We start from the raw sequence: 17800 nt of genomic DNA, 5'->3' as shown, positions 1-17800 counted from the left end.
CACAAATCAGGCCAAACACCCTCTGTGTTTCCATTCCAGGGCCGCAAACCCGGCTACTTTTCCTTCCTGGACCCCTTTTCTCCCGGAGTGTGGCTCTTCATGCTGCTCGCCTACCTGGCCGTGAGCTGCGTCCTCTTCCTGGTGGCTCGGTAATGCCGCGGTGCCTTTCCCTTCCTCGCGGTGCCATCTAGCGTCACACTGCCACACCCGGGGGGACACGGGGACATCCGCCGGCCCCAGACACCCCTGTGGGACGGGACAGGAGAATGCCAACCCTCTGCCAGCTGGGGAATGAGCGGTGCCACTGGGTGCCACCGAGTCCCCACGCCCTGGTGCCTGGGATGGGCATTGGTGTGTCTGGCAGGAGCATCGTGCCCTGATTCCCAAATCCGCGTGGGAAGGGTGGGAGAAGGTCTGGCAGTGGCGTTGGTGCCCTGCAAATGCTCCCTGTAGGTGCCTTTTACCCCTTGTCCTGAACAGGTTGGCAGGAACCCACAAATCCGTTCGGAGATTTTAACACAAATTCCACGAGGGATGTTTGGCTCCTCTGGCCCTGTACAAACCCCAATATGTGTGGAGGAAAAGAAAGTTCATTAATATCTTTCAGCAGCCTCTTGGTTGACGTGCAGAACCTCCCTTGGCAGCTCTCAGTTCCATTCCCCTATGACTAATTTAAGTCAGTGTTAAAATACATCCCTGCAGTGTCTCCCATCGAGGCCCAAGGTCTGAGCTCTGCTGCTGTTTTTCCCTGACCTCCCAACAAGCTGCTTATTGTTGGTGGCATAGATGGGCTTTTGCAGGCAGGGTTGAGCTGAGCCCTGGCAGTGTATTCCACAGACGTGCTCGGGGCTTGAGGGCCCTTCTGGGACACTCTTAATACCCAATTCTCATTCCACAAATTGGAACTTGTGCTGTCACTTGGTCCCTGAGCACGGCTAAAGTTGTCATCCTGACAGGGGCTTTAATGGGTTCTTGGAATGCTTTTACTGCCTCAGAAATGCAGTTCTGAGGAAACCATTGAATAATGCAGCCTGATGCTCTCTTGCAGACCGAGAGCTGGTGCCTCTTTAGCCCCTTCCTCGTGTTTTAAACATGATCCTCCAAAAAGGTGCCTTTACCCAGCTTCCCACTGGAGATGGAGGTCTGGCTGCTGCTCTGTGCCTTGCTCAGCTGTGAGGAGCTTTTGACCCCGTGAATTGCAGAGACTCTCTCAGAGTAGAGGGTTTCACTGCCAGTGCTTGATTCACCATGGAAAGTCTGCAGGAAATAACCTCCCTGGCGTCACAGCGAGGCAGGAGCTGCAGGAGCAAAAATAAACCCCTCATCTTGGTTAAATGCTGCGTGAGCTGGCAGAGCCCTGCAGCTTTTTTGGCAGTAGCCCCAAAATGACCCTCCCAGGCCTCAGCTTTGTTAACCATGGTAATATAATGAACTGCAGCAGAGAAATTAGAAGACTTTCTTAGCAACCAGGGAACTGAGGCTTGGAAACAGCAAAAAAATTAAAAAAAATAGAGTTAGGCTGCAGTCACTTCAGTGACAGGCTGTCAGCTATCTCACAGTCCCGCCTCTGTCCTGTCTCTGAAGTATGTGATGCTTTGAAATGCACTTGGCTTCCAGCTGGACCTTGCCAGGCCAGTCAGACCTTCTCAGAGCAGCCATTTGCAGCAGGGTAGTTGTTTTTCTTGGTGGTGTAATGCAGTCAGGTCTCACACACTTCTCTTTTGAACTTCCCGTCAGTGCTCGTGCTCCAGCAGGGAGCCCAGCCAAGGATGTTTGATTTCAATTTCCCATCAAGTCCGTGCACGTGTGGAATTATTGCTGTGGTGTGTGAATTTGCTCACAGGGCTGCAAAAATCTGCCTCCTTGCAGCCTCCCCGTGGCCCATGCCCAGATTTTCAGCTCAGCAGAGCCTCTCTGCTGAAGTTTTTTGCAAATCTCTACGAGAAAGCCTCTGGCTTCTTGAGTCTTAGAGCAAACATTTCACACAGCTCTGAGCCCTGGGCATCAACTTGACGGTGAAGTGCTTCCTGCTCAGAAAGCTCTGCCTCCAGGAGAGCTAGAGCTTCACAGCTTTTCTTTTTTTCTTTTTTCTTTTTTTGGCTTCTTCTCTCCAAAGTGTCCCATTTCCCGGTGAATTAACCTGAGTTACCTGTTTCCTGTCCTTTTAGGTTGACACCCTACGAGTGGTACAGCCCCCACCCCTGCTCCCAAGGCCGCTGCAATCTCCTGGTGAACCAGTACTCTCTGGGCAACAGCCTGTGGTTCCCAGTGGGGGGGTTCATGCAGCAGGGCTCCACTATTGCCCCCCAGGCACTGTCCACGCGCTGCGTCAGTGGAGTCTGGTAAGGAGGGCACCCTCCCCTCCAGGGAGGCTTCTCGGGGCAGGAGGGGATGGAGGAGGAATTTCTGCATGGAAAGGGTTGTTAAATGCTGGAAGGGGCTGCCAAGGGAGGTGGTGGAGTCCCCTTGCCTGGAGGTGTTCAAGGAATGGACTCAGTGCTCTGGTCTGGTGACGAGGCGGTGGTTGGACGAAGGTCGGGCTCGACGGTCTGGGGGGCTTTTCCAACCTCAGTGGTCCTGTGGTTTTGAGAGGTGGAGAGCAGATTCAGTCCACAGGGGAACCTCAGGTTGTCATCTTCTCTTCCCCTCTCCCTAGGTGGGCATTCACCTTGATCATCATCTCCTCCTACACGGCCAACCTGGCCGCCTTCCTCACGGTGCAGCGCATGGACGTCCCCATCGAGTCCGTGGATGACCTGGCTGACCAGACCACCATCGAGTACGGCACCATCCACGGCGGCTCCAGCATGACCTTCTTCCAAGTAAACCCCATTCTTTGGCTGAAGGGGGTAGGGAGTGCAGAGGGCACCCTTCAGTCACGTTTGGGTGCCACTCCAGCCTCTCGTGCCCGTTTCATTCCAGTTTCTGGCACGGAGGGGATTTCTGGAGAGATCCCTGCCTGCTTGGTTGTACAGGAGTGGGCTAGACCCACAGTGTGAGGAGATGGGGAGAATGGTGGGAGAGGGAAGGAAATTTGACAAGGAAGTCAAATTTTCATGTGTCTCCATGTGGTTTTGATGGGATCTTAGCTTTTACCTGAGAGTCTTTCAGCAATGAAACCTTTGCCAAGCCCAGGCAGGCTCACAGTTGTCACAGTGCTGGAATCCATGTGTGGTCAGTGGCACTGAAGATAAATAAATCAAATGTATTCAAAGTTATGTGGGCCATTTAGCCCAATTTAATTTTTATCTTCCCTGCTCTATTCAGAAGGGAAATAAATGAGTGAATCTTTTCTGCAGCGCTCTGAATGCACAAAGAACTGCTGGAGGATTATTTATTTATTACTTGTTGAAATTCCAAAAGGAGAGAAAGCTTTTCTCACTTTTTTTTTTCCACCCCCCCTCTGAGTCTGAACTGAATTTGGAAGGCTGAGAAATCTCTGGAGTGGGCCTGAGCTTTTCAGCCCAACTTTACACTCTTCAGGGGTTTGGCAAGAAGCTACTTTTAAGCCAAGCCTTGCATGTGAAATGAGCTGCACAGAGCCCGAGTGACCCAAGGTGGTTGTGTACGAGGCGCTCGCTTAAGGAAGGCTTTCAAGTTTAAAGCCCTGGCTGTGGCTCTGCACTGCCTGGCAGGTGCTGGAGTCCCTGGGATCAGAGAGGAAATCAGGAAGAGATGTTTTTGTACCATTTGCAGTGCTTTAGGCTGTGTTTGGATCCGTTTTCCCCCGGTGGAAGGACGGCGGGTCAAAGCAGGGATGGATTCCACAGCCTGCCTCCATCACCCCTCCCTTCCCTGCTGCGTGAAATGCGTGTCCACTGCTGAAGCACCTTGCCTTGTAACCTGTCCTGGCAGCATTTCCCCTGACAAAAACACGCAGGTTTAGCATTTGAAAGTGCAGTGAACTGGCAAGAAACACCCCCCCTGCTTGTCTGTCTCTTGCCCAAGTGACTGCACCCAGAGGACAGAGCTGGACAGATGAGGACAGGAACTAGGTCAGCAGCAGATTCCCTAAAGCTCTCCAGCATCGCTTACCAGCCACAGAAAATGAGCCCTTGACAGTGTGAAATTCCTAATGGAGACCAGAGCATGTTTATATTCAGTCTTTGTGCAAGCAGGTTTCACTCTTTGCTCAGTACAGGCAAGAGAGATTAACCACAGTCGGCTTCCTCTGGATCAAACCAGAGTCTGAGGGGCTGGTGGAGCTTTAGTTTATTGTAATCAATGAAAAGATTTCAGTTCTCTTCAGCAGATGCTTTGATTTGCCTCACAAGGGGGTGGACCAAAATCTGGATTCAGGGGGCTCCAAAGAGCTTTAGTTCTGCTCTCAGTGCCCTCCTTGGGGCGCTGGTGTCTGGCTCTGACACTGGAGGACTGTTAGGACAAGGTTCCAGTGATAGTCAGCAGGGTGTGACTTCTTCAGATGTTTAAATCAGACAAGCACAAGCTATTTCTTCTGTCTTTTTTTTTGTCTGTTACAGAAACTATGAATTATTCTAAAACTGAATTTACATAAAGAGCTTTGTCCCTGCTGGAGTTATAGGCATGCCTTTCATGCCCAACTTTGCCAGCAAAGTCTCAAACCCACCAAGATGTTTGAGCCTCTAAACCTGATTGATATAAATGAAGGTTAGAGTCTCAAATCCACCAAGACATTTGGACCTCTCCACCTCATTGATAAAAGTGAAGGTTAGAGTCTCAAACCCACCAAGATGTTTAAGGTTAGAGTCTCCAACCCAACAAGGTATTTGGGCCTCTAAACCTCGTTGATATAAATGAATGTTAGAGTTTCAAACCCACCAACATATTTAGGATTAGAGTCTCAAATCCACCGAGATATTTAAGGTTAGAATCTCCAACCCAACAAGGTATTTGGGCCTCTAAACCTCGTTGATATAAATGAATGTTAGATTCTCAAAACCACCAAGATATTTGGGCCTCTAAACCTTATTGATATAAATATGCAGGTTAGAGTCTCAAATCCACCAAGATATTTAAGGTTAGAGTCTCAAATCCACCAAGATACTTGAAGGTTAGAGTCTCAAACCCACCAAGGCATTTGGGCCTCTAAACCTCATTGATATAAATGCAGGTTAGGCATCTAAAGCCTTTCTGAACCTGGCACCGGATCTGCTTTGACTCCTCTCCCCTTTTCATAGCAGGCGTCTAATTTGGGGTTTAGTTTAGGGCAATTAACGCTCCTCCTCCTCCCTCAGCTCTGTTGCTGGCTCCTTCCTCCTGCAGAACTCCCGCTACCAGACCTACCAGAGGATGTGGAACTACATGTACTCCAAGCAGCCCAGCGTCTTCGTGAAGAGCACGGAGGAGGGGATCGCGCGCGTGCTGAACTCCAACTACGCCTTCCTGCTGGAGTCCACCATGAACGAGTATTACCGTCAGCGCAATTGCAACCTCACGCAGGTCGGGGGCCTTCTGGACACCAAGGGCTACGGGATTGGCATGCCCGTCGGTAGGCAGTGAAGACAAATTCTAGTCCTTCTCAGCTGTCGGCAGAGGACCGGAGCGTTTGAAAGGCTGAACCGGCTCTGGAGCCGCCGTCGCGTCTCACGGCTCTGCCCGGGGGTGTTTTTTTTGGGGGGGTCTGAGCTGCCCAAGGTTCCCCTCTCAGCCCCTGCTCTGGGCCAGAGCCACGTGACACGCGACTGCGGCTCTCGAGATGTGATTTCGTGTGAAAGATGTCTCGAAATTGCTGCTTATTTTCTGCATATTATGCTCTCTGCTGATTGTCTCCCTCCCGAACCAGTGTTTGTGCCTCGTTTTGTGCTCCCTGTTTTAATCCCAGAAGTGCTGTGAAAGTAATGCTGCTGTAACTGGAGTAGTTTTTAGCACGAGTTTCTTAACAGCTGGTGGTTCTTAAAACTCCAGGACAGAGAATTGGGCAATTCAGTGGCTATCTCAGGTAATAATCAGGTTTAACAAATGCAGGGGGGTTGTGTTTCACCATGTGAGAGCCAGCAAGAGAACATCATCTCCTAGGGCAGCACGGAAAAAGGATGTAGTAGTTGTTATTCCCGATCTTTCCTCCAGTCCTGACATTTAAGCACTGGCACTTAGCAACACAAAGTTAAGGTGAATTACATAAGGCCCATCACACAAACAGTCTCTCCAGTTTAGGTACAGTGGGTAAACTTGTAAAGTCACCTGACTGTGAGCACAAACCCGCACTCTCGAGGCTAAATCTGTTCTGATATTGTCTTGTTAAACAGTGAAACTGTAGCAGATAAGAAGAGCAGAAAGCTGCTGGCTGGGACAATAGTGCAGAGTTACTGGGAGAACTGGGATCTTTCCCACGGCCCTTCCTCAGGATCCCTGGTAGCAGACACCAGGGTGCACTAGAGCTTGGCACCAAGCACAGAAGTGAGCAGCTCTACCATAACATTTGGGCTTGGATGATCCTTGGGGTCCTTTCCAACTCAGGGTATTCTATTCTGTGACCAGCTTGAGGCAGGGAGTGCTAGAGCACGGTCCAAGTTGTAGGTGGAATGACAACAGAGGGACCTCCGTGGTCTGGAGGTGTGATGTTGAACTGTGTGATGTTGAACTGCCCATTCAGTCCCTGCAGCCAAAGCTCCCCTGGTGTTGGACCTCCTGAGCTGGTCTCAGCTGCGTGGCTCTTGGTGGGCAGGAAAAACACCTTCTGCAAGGGGTTTCCATGGCTCACATGGAGCGATGTCCCCTCCAAACCCCTCAGAGACGAGCTGTTGTAGCTGGACACACGAGTGGGGAGGAAGAGTGGGGAGGAAGGCTGGCCCAGGGGGTGCCCTACCACGTCCCTCTTGGTGTTGCAGGCTCTGTGTTTCGAGACGAGTTCGACCTGGCCATCCTCCAGCTGCAGGAGAACAACCGCCTGGAAATCCTCAAGCGCAAGTGGTGGGAAGGAGGGAAGTGCCCCAAAGAGGAGGACCACAGAGCCAAAGGTGAGCCACGCCACTCCACACGACCATTTCTGCCTGAGAATCTCTTTTTCCCCTTCTCCTGACCCGAGATTCCTTCCCTCACAACTCAAGGAGAAAGCCAAACAGCTCCACCACTGAGCCTCACGCTGTGTGTTTTTGCCTGGGGCAGAGAGAGCGGGAGCAACCAAATGACAAATATTGGAGGCATATGGAGGGTAAATTACCTCCTAATGAATGCCTGGGAAAATGGATGGCTGGAGGGATCAGACCAAAATCCTGGGTTCCTTGAAGGGAGATGGATCTCCACCACAGGCCTGCTGGTTAATGGCTCCGAGTGAAAGCATCTTTTAAACAGCCAGGGCAAGGGACACAAGGACTTTATAAGTACATCTGTAAACTGAGGAGCAAATTCTTTTGGGTAATGCTATGCAAATTGCCATAAAAGCTACCACATTAGGCTGATGTCCCAGCGTGAGAGCAGTTGCCAGCTTAACACAGTTGCTGCATTTTTTAGTCCTGGCAGTCACCCTCTTCTCAGCAAGTGTTTTCTGGGAGGCCAGCAGGTCCCCCAGTTATAAGGATGATCTCCTGACCCTTCTGAGGGCACAGACAGAGAGCTAAACTGGGTCTGTGGTAGCTATTTTGGTTTTATTACCTTGCAGCAGCAGTAGGTGTGTCTGTGCAGTTCATGGATGGGACCCCACGGGGCTGTGAGTTGATGCTCATTTTTGGGCTGTGCTGCACTACAGGCAGTCCCAGCTATCAATTTAAGGCTGAGGGTGTTGGCCCAGTGTAAGACATCAGGTCATAGCTATTAAAGAAGTTACTTTGAAGGCAAGTAAGCACATGGGAGACTTTTCCTCCATGGACTGTGCAAAAAGCATCTCTGAAGTGGAATCTAGGCTGTGGGCTGCTTTGGGATGGCTTTGGAAGGGGGCAGCTGGGCAACTGGGCTGTTTCTGGCAGTGCTTGGTGTGTTCTGTGACCCTGGACAAGTTTTTCTCCTGGTTTGTTCTCTCTGTGATGTGAGTTTGGGAAATGGCAGGAGGAATTACCTCTCTGTGAGCTCAGGAATGGGTGCCTGAGGTAGCACTCAGGCAGAATGAGAGAAGCATGTAGAGAGAGCTGCTGGCCCTAAATTCAAATTTGAGAGCTGCTGGGAGGAGAGGATGGCCTTTATCTTGAGTCTAAACTGTGGCTGTGGGCTGTGTTTTCTGCCTTGCAATTGCTGTGGATGCATCTCTGCAAAGGGCTGATTTACAGAGGCACTGGACTGCTCTGGAGGTGATGCCAAAAGAATGAAGGAGGAGGAGGGAACAGTGTGACCTCCCAAGTTTTAGAACAAAGCAGGTCAGCGATTTACAAGGATTTTGGTGAGATTTTATGTCTAAAAGCCATGCTGAGATTAAGTCAATAAATCATTGATTCCTACACTTTGATTTAATGCTACAGAAGGGAGAGGAAGATTTTTATAGATGTTCTAGTTGACTAATGGCCTCAGTCAACCCAGTGCAAAGCACCACATGCTTTTTAGTAATCAATCCAATCAGGGGCCCAAACCCAACAAGAACAGGAGAGAGAAGAGCCAGATCCTGGACAGCAAAAGCTGAGGCCAGCACTGCTCCCCAGCTCATCTCACAGTCCAGCTCTGCAGGGCCAGAGGGAGGCACAGGCTGCAGTTTTGGGGCCAAGAGTTGACCAAAGCTCAGTCCAGGTTCTTGAGGGTTGGGTTTTCCTTCCAGCTGGTGAACTTTCTGGCTTGCAAGCTGTGTAGCTGTGGTAGTTATCCCACTGTAAGCCAGTTGTCCAAGGGAGGTGAGTCCCACAGAAGGGGCTGTTTCCTCCTAGAGAGCACCCAACCCATAACCCACCCCTTGGTGGCAGGGACCCCATTCTCCCACCCTACAGTGTGAAAGTGTTGGGTTCTGCTCTGCTTTGGACCCTCTCCTTGCTACTGCAGCACAGGCAGCTGCCATCATTTCCCCCCAGCACTTTGTAATACAATCAAAGGAGCTTTTCTCAGTGCCAGCTTCCTTTAAAGCCCTTTCCTGTCTTCTTCATCTCTGCTTCTTTAACAACCTTGCTCATCTCCCTTTGAGGAGTTCAAAGCAAGCGGAGCTGGGTGAATAATTTGCAGGGATTAATGTGCCCGATTGATCTCGCAATTCTTCCCTCTTGTTTTCAGTTTGTCCACAAATTGCTTTGTGCTTCCCTTCAATGTGCTTGCTGTTTATCTGCAAAATCATCATTTCTGAGAAGGGATCTTCGATCCTGCAGTTATTGCAAGTCATTCACTTTGCCATCTGAGTCATGAGGGCAGCTATTAATAGGACAGTGCTGGCTCTGTGGTTTTGGTCCCTGGCTGGGTATCTGCAATGCCAACAAAACAGCAAAACTTGGGATTTCTGTGCAGTGATACTTTTACAATTTATGTCGAGTCTGCCTCTCCACATTGTCCCTCCTGCTTTGTTTTAGGCCTGGGGATGGAGAATATTGGTGGAATCTTCGTGGTGCTCATCTGTGGCTTGATCGTAGCAATTTTTATGGCAATGCTGGAATTTTTGTGGAGCCTTCGACACTCTGAGCAGTCAGAGGTAGGACCTGAGAGTGCCCTGAGGGGATAGTGTATGTTTATTGCTATCTGTGGGATGCCCAATGGGATGCTCTGGAGCCTCACCCAGGCTGAGGAGCATTCCCAGCCTTGACACCCCAAACACAGGAGCAGGTTTGGTCCTTTGGGCAGGGTCTAAAATCCATGAGCTTCTCGTGCACTCCTGCTAAGAGAGGGGCTGTAGGGATGCTCCAGGGGCTCCTGAAGGGTTCAGGGATGTGTATAACATCCTGGAGATGAGATTTCTACCTGCAGTGAGTTTGGGTCCTGTGTTGGTATGGGGACCCAGAACACAGGAGGGTCTCTGATGAGAGGCAGAATCTGTTGGGTTAAATCAAGGTAAATGTCCAAGTATTGATGTTGAAACCCAGTGGCACTGAGTCTGTAACAATTTGGCATCAGAATCATGTTACAGAACCATAGAATTGCCTGGGTTGGAAGGGACCTTAAAGATCATCCAGTTCCAGCCCCTGCCACAGGCAGGGACACTTTCCGCTATCCCAGGTTGCTCAGGGCACCATCCAGCCTGGCCTTGGACACTTCCAGGGATGGGGCAGCCACAGCTTCCCTGGGCAACCTGTGCCAGGGCCTCCCCCCTCATCCCTCCAGCCCGCAGAGCAGACCCAGCCCCGCGTGTCCCTCGGCTCCCTCGGGTGAGCAGCACGGCTCCTGTGTCCCCCCAGGTGTCGGTGTGCCAAGAGATGGTGACAGAGCTGCGCAACATCATCCTGTGCAAGGACAGTTTCCAGCCCCGCCGGCGGCGCGGGGGGCCGGTACGGACTCGCCCCGTTATCCCGGAGGAGCGCCGAGCCCGCAGCACAACCACGCTCAGCAACGGGAAGCTGTGCAGCGGCGGGGAGCCAGACCCCCTGGCACAAAGACTGGCACAAGAAGCCGCCCTGGTCGCCCGGGGGTGCACCCACATCAGGGTGTGCCCCGAGTGCCGCCGCTTCCAGGGGCTGCGGGCGCGGCCGGCCGCGGGATCGCCCGCGCGGAGCGAGGAGAGCCTGGAGTGGGACAAGACCACCAACAGCAGCGAGCCCGAGTAACGCCGGGGGAGCGGGGGGCGCAGGGGAGGGGGCGAGAGGGTCCTGTTCCATTTTACAGAACACGGACTTGTACAATGTCGACTCGTTTTTAAACCACTAGCGGTCACCCGGCTTCCCCGGGGCGAGGCGGACCTTTGGGCCTGGCCGGAGGGTTTCGGTGTCCCCGGGGGACACGGGGCTGGCTGGAGCCTGGTGTGGCAGGAGAGAGGTCCTCAGGCTGGGCTCCGGTGGTTGTCTCCGTGCCACCGAAGGAGGAAGGACGTGTGGTGGTAACTGGTGTAGCAGGTATTGCCCACCCCAGGGTGGAGGCAAGAGCGGTTCTTGGAGCTTCTCCACGCCCAGGTCAGGAGAAGGGACACCGGCGCTGTCTCTCCACCAAACAGACTTACCAGGGGGTGTTCTCGACGGGCGGGGGGAGGGAGTTTTTATTTGACATGGACAAGGGAGGGGAAGGGGAGGAGTCATTGTTTTGTTTTGGTTTAATTTGGGCACGTCAGGACCTAGTCTCCGAGGCACCAGGTTTCAGGTGCTGAGCTCTTCTTCCTTTTCAGAATGTTGGCAGGTGGACTGAAGGAGGAAGGGAAGGGTGGGATGGGATGGGATGGGATGGGATGGGACATGCTCCCCGTGAGAAGCAGCATTTGCTGAAAGTCCATCTGAGGAGTTGTTAAAATTACATATATATATAAATATATCTATACATAGATATATATATATTAAAATGCCAAAAAAAGAAAAAACAACCAACAAACACAGTGAACTCAAAGAGGCCTTGAAACGCCTGGAATTTCAGGGGTTCTGTGTCTTTTGTTTCGTTCTGGGGTTACCTTTTGCTTTTTTTCTTCCTTTCTGTTTTTGGGATGAGGGTGGGGGAGCCTTTTGAGGAAGGTGAGGTGGGAGCAGGTGAGAATGGGGAGCACTGGAAGGGGGGGGGGGCTGCCCTTCCCCACCAGTGGAGGGAGGTGGTGTTGGTACCCCCAAAGTGTCCACAGCCCGTGCCCTGCACGCTCCTGAGGTGACTCTGAGCTCTGCCCCAGGCTCAGGAGCTCCCCATGTGACCCACAGAGCACCCTCAGCTTCGAGGGTGACTCACAGCCCTTGTCCAGCAGCCACACAGCATTTGGGAAAACCATTAGCCTGGGATCTCATGTAAGGAAAATATTTACTTCCCTAGAAACAGCAGCAGCAGCAGCTCACCCTCTGCTTGGAACAGACGTGGGGGTTTACACTGACGAATTTAACTTTCTGATTGAAAAACAAATTCTATGCAATTTCTGATTGTAAAAGGAAAGAGATGACAATGGAGAGGGGCAGGGGAGATAAAGCCTTGAGTGAAGGTACATCCTGTTCTTGAATTGTTTTCTTTTCTTTTTGTCTTGAATGTACTGAAATAAAAGATGTCCTTGTATAATTATGCTTTTTTTTTTGCCTTTTTTTTTTCTTCTTCTTTCTCCCTCCCTATCTACAGTCAGAAAAGTTGAGAGACAGTTTGAGGCCCATCTGCTCAGGGAGAAACCCAGCAACTGAGAGGAAGGAGGTGCAGGTCTCTGCTGCCTGAGTGTGTCCACACTGTCCACATCCATGGTGCTGCTGTTACCTGTGGAAAAAGCAGAAAGCAAGCAAAGGTCAATAAAAGGAACCCCAAATACGTGGTGATAAGGGGGAGAAAACCCCAAAGCGACAGCAGTGAGGCTGCCCAGGGTGGGCAGGTTCCCATGGAATGTGGACCATGGCAGCTGCATCCTTCCCAGACCTGCTGGGTGGATCCCAGGGGACCAGGGGATGAGGGGCAGGCCCAGCAGGTCAAATGCAGGAGCCCATCTCCAGCAGGTGTTCCTGAGGAGGGTGTGCAGGGAAATGGGGTGTGGTGATGGGCACGTGAGAGTTGTTCTGTTGTTTCCAGCAGGTTGTGGAAAGAAACACCTGCCCTACAGGGACATTAAAACATGCAACAAGGAGGAGGAGAGGATTTAGAGCTTGTTATGCAGGATGTCACATGAGAGAGGTCCTAAATCCACAGGATGTTCCCCTCTCCCTGACTAAACAGAGCAGTGAGATAAGGCAAGACCTCCCCAGAGCCCAGGAATCCAGAGCCATGGGATGGGAAAGGCAGGTCCTCAGCTGAGGTAAGTCAGTAAAACTCCATCCCTGCACTGCAAGGAGCCAGGTTGGGCTTTCAGAGCCCTGACAGCAGCACTGGGGACATCTGAGTGTGCCTGTGTCGTGCTTAAAGGCCAACATGTTTTTACGAGCAGCGGAATATATTCATCAAAAAGAAGCTGCTTTTTAAAATTTATTTACAGATTAGCAGAAGAAAAGGCTCCATGAATCATTTATCAGACCTGATTTTTTTTTTCACCGCTTCTACGCAGTGAATAAAGAGAAATCTTGACAGAGCCAGACATCATTCTGCATCTCCAAAGATCTTCCAGTCATCTGCTTAGACAGAGGATGTCAAGAAAAAAAAATGATGGGAAACCACCTGGTTTCTCAGTGTCTTTGTTTTTTATCTCTCCTCCAAGCTTGCCCCACCCACATGGTATTTTAGATCTGGGTCTGTATTTTAAGGAGATTTGTTACATGTCCCTTTTGCCTTCTTCTCTCTTTTTTAATTTATTATTTTTTTTTACGTCCAGAGGTTTTGCACTCAGAGCAGAAACGGACCTCAGAAGAAGAGGATAAAAGCTGCTGTAATTTAGATGCCTTTTCCAATGTCTCTGTGTGCTGTATTTCCTGCTCCCTGGTAAATCCTCCCAGGTTTCACACCCGAGGGAGCAGTCAGCATTATTCACGTGCCTGGGCTTGTGCCCACATATATACATTTGTGTGCCCAGGTGGGTTTGCATCTCACATGTTCCCCCTCTCTCCCCAGTTTGATTCTCATCTTTGAAACTGTAGTGGGGGCTCTTTTTGCTCAGCCAGTCCCAATGCTAATGCAGTTCAAGATCTGGAGCAGTTTGCCGTGCAAAAAGGCACTTTCCCAGTATTGCTGTCTCCTGATAAAACTCGAGTAATTCTAGTAAGATATCTCTGCAAATTCCACCGGGAGCCAGAGATTAGATCAATTAAAATGCAATACTTTGCTTTATCCCTCCTAAGTGGTTTGTTTGAGGCTCCTGTAGCCTCCCTCTGTTCGGGAGCCCAGCAGCGGGGTCGAGGGCTCACGTCTCTCCCTGTGGTGGCAGCCAATTCCCCAGCCCTGGCTCAGTCCACAGCAGTCTGGCAGGTTCCTCACTAAAAGGCCTGGAATCTCTCCCCCCATGTGCTAAACCCCATGTTTGTGTTGTTTTTCCAGGCAGTTCCATTGATAAAAAGCCGTTTTCTCCCCGGAGGTTGCATGGGTGAAGGTATTAACGAGGCTTGGACTAGCCCGGGGGCACTTACTGAGCTGAGTGGCACATAAAATAGAAAAAGGGTTGTTGTGTGAACACAGGAGCCTGCAGGACCTTGGGAAGAGAGATGGTGAGCTGTAAATTATAAACTAGAGACTCAGCCCTCAGTGGTCCTGAGACAGGAACCTTTTTAACCACTTGAGATCCACAGGAATCTTCCCTGCTCCTGCCCTGCCAAGTCCTCTTCTCTCCTTGAACCCCAAGTGCCTCACCAGGTAAGTGACCAAAAAGGTGGAGGAAGAGGCAGAGGGAATAGCTCTTGCTTTGCTTTGTATTTTTGGCAGAGATCCTGAGTTACAGGAAGGATTTGGAAGGGGTCTGAGTCCTACATGAGCTGGTGGAGGTCCCACCAGCACTGGGAACTGCAGCTGTGGGCACAGGGTAATGGGGCAGACACAGGAGTGTGGGTAACTGGTTTGGGTGGTTCTGGGGTAATGACTCTGAATGGCAGAGACATTCCCTTGGGAAAAGGAAGGGACCTGTGGGTGAGACTGCTTGGAGGAGGCAGGCTGGTGACTGGTGTCTAATATGAAAGAGCAAATAAGCAAAGATGGACTTGGATGGTTTGGGGGGAAGCTGTCATGATCTGGCTATGAAAAAGCTGGTGTGAGTGATCAGAGCTCCCTCATCAGCTCATTTAATTTAGCTCTGAAAGTGATTACCTGCAAGATAGAGTGTTTCTCTCTTCTACTTCGCTTGTGCATCCAATGAAGGTGATGAAATTTCTTGCAGTGACTTCGACTAGAGGGAAAAGGTAGCACTGCCCTTCAGGAGGAGAGGGAGGCACCTCTCCAGGGCAAGGGAAAGAGCCCAGTGACCCAGAGGTGTATGTGGGGGCAGAACCAGGAAAAGGAACTGCAAACTGCCATCAGAAATGGTCAGAAGTAAGTCTGGGCTCATATGTGACACTTACAAGTCCACTGAGTATCTCCTAGTGAGGAGCTGCAGCTTGAACAGAGCAGAGAAACAGCTCAGTGTGGCCAAACGCCTTCTGAACAGAGGATAAAGCACCCACAGTTCCAGAAACCCCATTAAGGTCTGATGGCCACTAACTGATTGAAAATACAGAGCTGGACTCTTCTGGGCACAAAGTGCCACTGATGAATTCAGTATAAATGGGCTGTTCTGGAACTTGACACCACGCTGGGTGTATCAGCTGGCTGGGACAATGGGCAGGTTTGTGCATCCTTCAGGGAGGCTGGTTTTTTTTTTTCCCCTCCATGGGGGACTCTGCTGTGCTCCATTTGAGTTATTAGTCTGGTTTTGTGGCAGGACCGCAGCATTTCATCCCAGGAAGCGTTCCAGGCGGCAAAGGAGGATCTGCAGCTGTCTGGGGGGGGACGTGTGGCCATCCATCACCAGCACAAAGGGCCACACAGCAGCGGCTCCCCGAGAGCTCTGCTGAGCCCAGATCACTGGGAAAATGAAGGAAACTTAATTAACAAAGGCTTTCTCCTCTGCTGCGTTTAGGTCTGCAGTTATCAGAGCAGTTCTGGCAGTTCTCAAAGACTGAAATGACAGTAGTTGGCTGTAAAAGAGATAACTGTCAGATTAGCTGGGACATATCTCTGCCGAGGTTTTCTATATCATACCTATCTTGAAGCATCTCCATGTATCAAAGGGACTAGTTGGCCATTTGCCTCCACAAAGTACCCTTTCCAACGTGATAAATAAGGCTCTGTTACAATGGAAAGGCATAACATTTCTTGTTTCTTGACTCGGGCTGTTTTGGAATAGTGGTTTTTTTGCACTTTGATCAATATGTAGAAATGAATTTTTTCTGTTGTTTTCAGTGTCTCGTGTGTTGAGTGAAGGGTGCAAGGGACAGAAAATGTCTTTTGGGGTGTAAAGGCAGGGAAAGGGCCATTCCTGGCAGGTGGAGGTTGTTCTCATGGCCCGTCAGGGCTCTACATAGTCACATCCTCAGCTCCTCTGAGTCAGCTAGGTTATGTCTTCTGGGGAGCTGGTCCACGTGGCTGCTGAAAATCCTGACTGGGGTGCAGCCTGGAGAACAAAGAGGTCCTGCTACTTTGTTTGGGACAAAAAGTTAACTGAGGTAAGGGGGAATTTCCCTGACATTGGTGAGGAAAAGGCAATTTAGACCAGCATGGGTGAGACCCTTGGTTTTTTTCAAACTTGTTTTCTTCCATCTTTCCCTGTATCATAGAATCCCAGAATGGTTTGGGTTGGAAGGGACTTTAAAGTGACACCTTCCACTAGCCCAGGTTGCTCCAAGCCCCGTCCAACCTGGCCTTGGACACTTCCAGGGATCCAGGGGCAGCCACAGCTTCTCTGGGCAACCTGTGCCAGGGCCTCCCCACCCTCCCAGGGAAGAATTTCTTCCTGATATCCAATCTAAACCTACTCTCTGTCAGTTTAAAGCCATTCCCCCTTATCTTGTCCCTCCAGGCCCTTTTAAATAGTCCCTCTCCATCCTTCCTTAGGCTCCCTTCAGGCACTGGAAGAGCACAATTAGGTCACCCCAAAGCTTCTCCAGGCTGATCAGTCCCAACTCTCTCAGCCTTTCCTCCCAGCAGAGCTGCTCCATCCCTCTGATCATCTTGGTGCCTCCTCTGAACACTCTCCTACAGGTCCATGTCCTTCCTGTGCTGGGGCTCCCAGAGACACTGGATGCTGTATCTTTGCTTTCCAAGCACCACCTCTTTGCTATTGATCTCCAAATATTTCTCCTCATGTTGCTTAGCCTTAGTAAAAAAGGTCTCAGCTTGGCTTTTGCCTGAACTCCCAGGAAATGTTCATGAATGGAAGTCTTCTGGCTTTTCAGGCTTAGCTCTCGCTGAGCTGAGGTTTAGAGCAATTTATTTCAAAGCCAAAAGTGAACACAAATGAGGGGAAAGAACTAGGGGAGGAAAAGAAGAAAGACCTTCTTATTCCCAGATGAGCACTAGGATGTCTGAACTGCAAGCCTAAAACTGACTGTTCTTCCAGAGTCTGCAGCAAATACTCTTGTGTGTTCATGAGCTGAGCCAGGGAGGATGCTCTGATTGCTGCTTGCTGAACTCAGCTGGAACAGGGAGGTGAACACACAGCCTCTGGTTTTGTTCCTGAGCCACTGATCAACCACATCATGCTGAGCCCCCAGAGAGCTGAAATGGAGGTCACACTGTGGGGGGAGTCAGACGTGAGCAGGAGGCCACCAAACATCCCCACTCTGAGGTGCTGTGAGGAGAATTGCTCTGCTCTGGGAGGAAGGTGCAGATTGCTCTGTTCTGTGGGGAAGGTGCAGATTGCTCTGCTCTGGGAGGAAGGTGCACATTGCTCTGCTCTGGGAGGAAGGTTTGTTTGCTGGTCGTTTCTAATGGCCCTGGCACAATCCTGGCCGTGTGACTGGGCCAAATTTCTTAAGGAGCTGGACCTTGGGTGTGAAAACAGAGTTTTGTAAGGGAGTGGAGGAGGTCTGCTGGTTTGGCAGATGTGATAGTCACTCTGACCAAGCTGTTTCATTACAATTCCCCCATGTGGGCACCATATTTCAGGAGGGCATCGTTATTTTGGAGTGAAACCCACTTCTTTTGTGGGTGCCCAAGGGGCCATTAGAAAGCAGCAGGATGGCAAAGTTGGATGGTGAAAATGCTACCAAGGCATAGCAGGGACAACAGAAGCTGCTGTCCTAGGATCCTGCTCTGGCTGGCCCACGCTTGGCTCAGGGTTATTTGTGTCTGTGGTGGCCACTGTGTCCCAGCAGCAGAGCTGTCACACCACCAGCTTGCTGGTCCATGTCAGACTTTGGGCTAAGCCTGCATCCCTTTTCCTGCTTGGACCTTCTTGGCAGTGAGATAAGGATGAAGACCTGCCAGGCAGAGGAAGGAT

At 50.8% G+C, this 17800-nt stretch overlaps 1 protein-coding gene across 1 annotated transcript in view; it reads left to right on the top strand.

The window, feature by feature from the left end:
- The window catches only part of GRIK4 (glutamate ionotropic receptor kainate type subunit 4), a 182379-nt gene extending 171051 nt beyond the window's left edge, over nucleotides 1-11328 (top strand). The window contains 8 exon segments of the mRNA XM_051812219.1: nucleotides 40-149; nucleotides 2169-2342; nucleotides 2657-2822; nucleotides 5245-5470; nucleotides 6810-6938; nucleotides 9393-9511; nucleotides 10212-10440; nucleotides 10443-11328. Of these exon segments, the coding sequence (XP_051668179.1) occupies nucleotides 40-149; nucleotides 2169-2342; nucleotides 2657-2822; nucleotides 5245-5470; nucleotides 6810-6938; nucleotides 9393-9511; nucleotides 10212-10440; nucleotides 10443-10669 (1380 nt within the window). The 3' untranslated portion in view covers nucleotides 10670-11328.
- Nucleotides 11329-17800: the final 6472 nt, after the last annotated feature.

The sequence above is a fragment of the Manacus candei genome, unplaced genomic scaffold (genome assembly GCF_025592945.1).
Source record: "Manacus candei isolate 608988 ecotype Guabito, Panama unplaced genomic scaffold, ASM2559294v1 h1tg000086l, whole genome shotgun sequence".
In the NCBI taxonomy this organism is placed as follows: domain Eukaryota; kingdom Metazoa; phylum Chordata; class Aves; order Passeriformes; family Pipridae; genus Manacus; species Manacus candei.
This window is presented reverse-complemented; position numbering and strand designations above follow the sequence as displayed.